Source organism: Strix aluco, chromosome 9 (assembly GCF_031877795.1).
Source record: "Strix aluco isolate bStrAlu1 chromosome 9, bStrAlu1.hap1, whole genome shotgun sequence".
Taxonomy (NCBI): Eukaryota; Metazoa; Chordata; class Aves; order Strigiformes; family Strigidae; genus Strix; species Strix aluco.
In genome coordinates this window covers 11,478,601-11,482,822 of record NC_133939.1, presented here as the reverse complement: position 1 = coordinate 11,482,822, position 4,222 = coordinate 11,478,601, and the positions used below count along the sequence as shown (strand labels likewise).

Sequence of the window (4,222 nt, the reverse complement as noted above, 5' to 3'; positions counted from 1 at the left end):
GCATTGGGAGCCAGAATCCTGAAACCTCCCCTTATCCCTAATGCTGGAAATGGCAGAGCAGCAACAAGACCCAGGGTCAAAGCTTGTGACAAAGCCAACTACATACCATGGCCCAGTATTGGAAATCCAGTGGGAACAGAGACCTGTGTCAGACACTTGCCCATGACCTCAGCCTAGCTCACCCAATTTGCTGCAAATTTAAAACCAAAACTCAAAATGCAGACTTCTCAAGAGGCTGAGTAAGGGACAAAAAAGTTTTCATAGCAGCTTGCCAGTTTTGCCAGTCTCCTCAATGGCTTACCAGCACCCCCAGCTCTTTGCAGGAGGACTCTGGGTACCCCTGCAGCCGTGCCTGCACATGGGCAGGACCTGAGCCCCAGGAAGTTGCCCAGTGCCCCAAAGAACCAGCACGGACCCAAGGCAGATCTGGAGCACCTGGATGAGCCCTTCGGTCAGCCCGCAACGCTGCAGCACTGTCAAACACAAGGAATCATTTCAAAAAGAGGCTAAGAAAAGGATCCGCTAGAAATTTTGCCCAGTCTCGTTACTGGAAATCTATTTGACGTAGTGAACAAACATGAAAACTTTTCCAGGAAACGTGTTTCTTTATTTAAATAAAAATTAGTGCCAGTAGAAACAATAAACTTTAAATACATGAGACAATTATATACAACTCAATGTTAGGAATTATATACATCAGTTTTTTACAGATACAAATACATTTATACCAAAAGTAAAAGGACAAAGGAGAAAGCAATGGAAAATGTGACAACTCGTGCATGTCAGTCTCATTTGGAAAGTTACAGGATTCAAGTGATTCCAGGCAAAATGCCAAATTTAATTTGGCTTCTTTCAAACTTAAAACAGCCCCTTTTGGAGTAAATCTACCAAAAAGCTTTATATGGTCTGATCCAAAGTTCACTGAAGTGGATGGAAAAACTCCCACTGTTTCAGTCTGAACCGAATCAGGCCCTTTCTGAGCACAATGGAGCCTTTGTTCTGCTGTGTTTAGAGAGAGACAGTGATACCTCTGCAGGCTAAACCATATTAACCCTGCAAGCCAAAAGCAGAGTTCTCCCTTCTAAACAGCAGAAGTTCAGCAGACTCTTGCCTCAGTTCATTTCTGGTGTTCAGCGTTCATGTTTTTCAAGCTGTCTCTCAAGCTCTAATGCCAGTGGATAAATCACAGAGCTATTTTAGCGCAGGAAATATGTGGAGACATTTTGCAAACATTTTGCTGTGCAATGCTTTAGATTCAGGCTCTTCAGCTCTCATGCTTCAGAACTAATCCAAACATTGTAATAAGTTATTATAAAATATAAGGTATGATTGAAATATTCATTATTTTATTTTTATTCACTCTTACTTCTTTTAACAGTGCAATAATTTAGTAACTAATTTCATGAGCATTTGAAAAAATCACAGTACCATTAAATTAGGGGATAGGGAGTTTGTGGTGGTTTTAAAAACTAGTTACTAATAACTTTATAGAAATGCATGTGTCACATGCGAGCTGATTAAAAAAAATTATGTAATGCAATTTTTATCTACACTGGCTTAAATAGAGCAGAAAGTTTATATTCTTTAATGATGTAAATGGGTACAGTTGTACTGACCTCAAATGGAGAATTTAACTCCAACAGAGAAGCACAAAATCTTGTGCATGTCCTCTGAAGTCAGGAGGACTCAGCTGACGACTTCAGCAGGGCCAGGATTTCACCCTTGCTAGGTTAAATTCTATTCTGAATTCCACCTACTTTTCAAGGGGGCGTAACAGAGCAGCATTTGTTCAAGCCTTTCTACATCTTACACCTTGTAACAAAGATCTTTTAATGTCTTCTTTAACCTACAGATCTTTGCCTCTAGTGATCAAATGTATATATCTTTAAAAAATACAAAAGCAAAAAACAAAACCACTTTTCCTACTAGTAACTCAGTCAAAGGCTGGATTGCAGCAGAAGTTCGTGAACCCGACCCAGCCAGTGCAGGTACACCTTAAGCAAAGATAGATATAGTGGCATGGATCTGAAACTGGGCTCTACAAACCTCCTAGAAATTCAGTGTTTTGGGGTGTTTTTTAAATGTTTTCTTTGATTCTTTCTGTGCCTAAAGCCAGTCTCCAGCTATGCTGCAATCTCCCTTCAACAAAGCATCAATAAATTTTCATCTTATGAGGCCTCATTGAGCAAATCTGCTGTTGGCTGTGGTTTTTTATAAGAAAAACACAGTAAAAGTACTTCTAGTCTATCACAGGTTTGTGTGAATGAGCATTACCCATCATCTTTAACAACCAGGCACTTGTGTTAAGGTAACTTCCCTAAATGTTTCCCAGATATTTGCAGAATTCTGAAATACACAGAGACATGCCAGTAATAGTTACCTTGTTAGAAAAAACATATATATTCTCCTTGTTCTTAGCTCTCATGGCAAGAAATAATGATGGAAAAATTAAAATTAAGCATCCCAATTATGTGCAAGTTACACTTTGGAGTTGGGTACCACTGCTTCCCTGTCCTGCCAGCTCTCAGGAACACCTCGGGCCCAGGGGCACAGATACCAGTTCAGAGTACATTGGAAGGCAGGAAATTAGAACCACAAGTTCTTAGTGGGAGCTCCACTCACTCTTTGGCAGCTGATCAAAGGAGCCCTGCAAGTGCTAGGAGTTCTTGTGGATGTTTTCAGCAGATCCCTCGCTGCTCTCGTTGAGGAGCGTTTCTGACACTTCCCCCAGTTCAGCATCCAGCACTTCCTCCTGGATGGTGAAGTGCACATCTGGGGAGGAGGATTCGGAGCTCACACTGCTGCCTTCCATCGAGCAGATGGCGCAGGACAGGGACGGCACCATGCTCTCCTGCAGCATGTTCAGCATCATGGGGATCTGGACAGATTTCAGCCCCGATATGGTTGGTAGAGGCTTCACAGCTTCTCCCCATTCTCTCTCCTCATCTTTGTAGAGCAGAAGCAAATTGGAATTCTTCTCTTTTCTTTTGGATTTCATGTAGCCAAGCATTATCCCTATCAGGAAGATCCCATAGAAAGACATGACGATCAGAATGTAAAAATATTCATTGCTGCTGCTCTTCTCCGTGTTGTGCGATTCAGCATCAAACATGGCTTGAGTCATATTTGCATGGTCCATCTTCAGCATGGAAAGTGTTTTACCACAGCTAAAGCCTGGAGGAGAATGTGTTTGTATACATAAGATCAAGCTTCAGATCAAAGATGTAAAAGAAACATCTGAAAAAACATATCCCCAAACTATTCCTTGCTACTTGTAATTTGTAAGCTTGCGAAACACACACCTGACTGAAGCTTGCAGTCTATCATACCTCTGCATAAATACTGTAAGTGAATGAACTGTTATTCAGATACAGAAAACATTAGAGGAAAGAAAATACATAATATTAAATCATGTCAAGTTCTATGCTGAATTATAAAACTCCCAATTCACACGATTAAAGAAAGAAAACTATACAGAAATACTCTGCTAGGCACTTAAACATAGTTTTGTGTGACTTGTCCATGTTTCCACAGGGGGGAAAAACGTTAGAAGTGTTATTTTATTCAATGATGCAGGAAAAAAAATCAAAAAGCAACTTACGTTGGTATGCAAATAATTCCTCCTTTTGCAAAGCTCAAGAGACCTTTCCTCTACCAAATGCCGGGTGTTCTGAAAACTTTCCTCTGCTGCAGTTGGAATAAATAGCTCTCAAGAAATGTTTCATCACGTGTTTTAGAGGCACAGTTTATAATAGTTTTGTGTTGGAGTCAACAGATGAACTTGAAGGATTGCAGTTCAACCCACTGAACTCTTAACAGCTGTGAAAAGAAAAAGAGTTGGGAATTCAGATTTTACTCTTTCCTAACCAGTTCAGCACTGGCTATTTCAGCTCGTGAATCTATTCCTTTCACTGTCGTCCCAATTGCTAAATCCGACCTGTTACCCTGAGAGCTGCTATGCAGAATAGAAAACCTGCAGACCATTGTTCTGTGTTTGTCATAAAATATAGAAAAATATACATGTGAATTTTAGAGTAGACACTATCAAATTCTTTACATGCCTGCTATACATAGTTTTCCCTGAAGAGAGGGGGGAGGAAGCAGGTTATTTTCTTTGCCTGGGACTAGTGACAAAGCTTTACAAAGTGCACACAAAACAAAGTGGTGACTTTCAACTTGTGCTGCAGCTCCACTTTTCCACAGGGAGTGGGGCTGTGGAGAA

The 4,222-nt window shown here is 40.6% G+C and overlaps 1 protein-coding gene across 1 annotated transcript; it reads right to left on the bottom strand.

The window, feature by feature from the left end:
- Positions 1 to 585: 585 nt before the first annotated feature.
- KCNE4 (potassium voltage-gated channel subfamily E regulatory subunit 4) lies at positions 586 to 3,660 on the bottom strand. The gene is made up of 2 exons (XM_074834535.1): positions 3,602 to 3,660; positions 586 to 3,174 (listed from the first exon to the last, which is right to left on the bottom strand). Exon 2 carries the CDS (start codon positions 3,146 to 3,148, stop codon positions 2,657 to 2,659), a length of 492 nt encoding a protein of 163 aa, XP_074690636.1. The 5' UTR covers positions 3,149 to 3,174; positions 3,602 to 3,660; the 3' UTR covers positions 586 to 2,656.
- Positions 3,661 to 4,222: the final 562 nt, after the last annotated feature.

Bases quoted from the DNA above. Each gene is read 5' to 3' on its own strand.
- KCNE4 (XM_074834535.1), bottom strand. From the start codon at position 3,148: ATGCTGAAGATGGACCATGCAAATATGACTCAAGCCATGTTTGATGCT.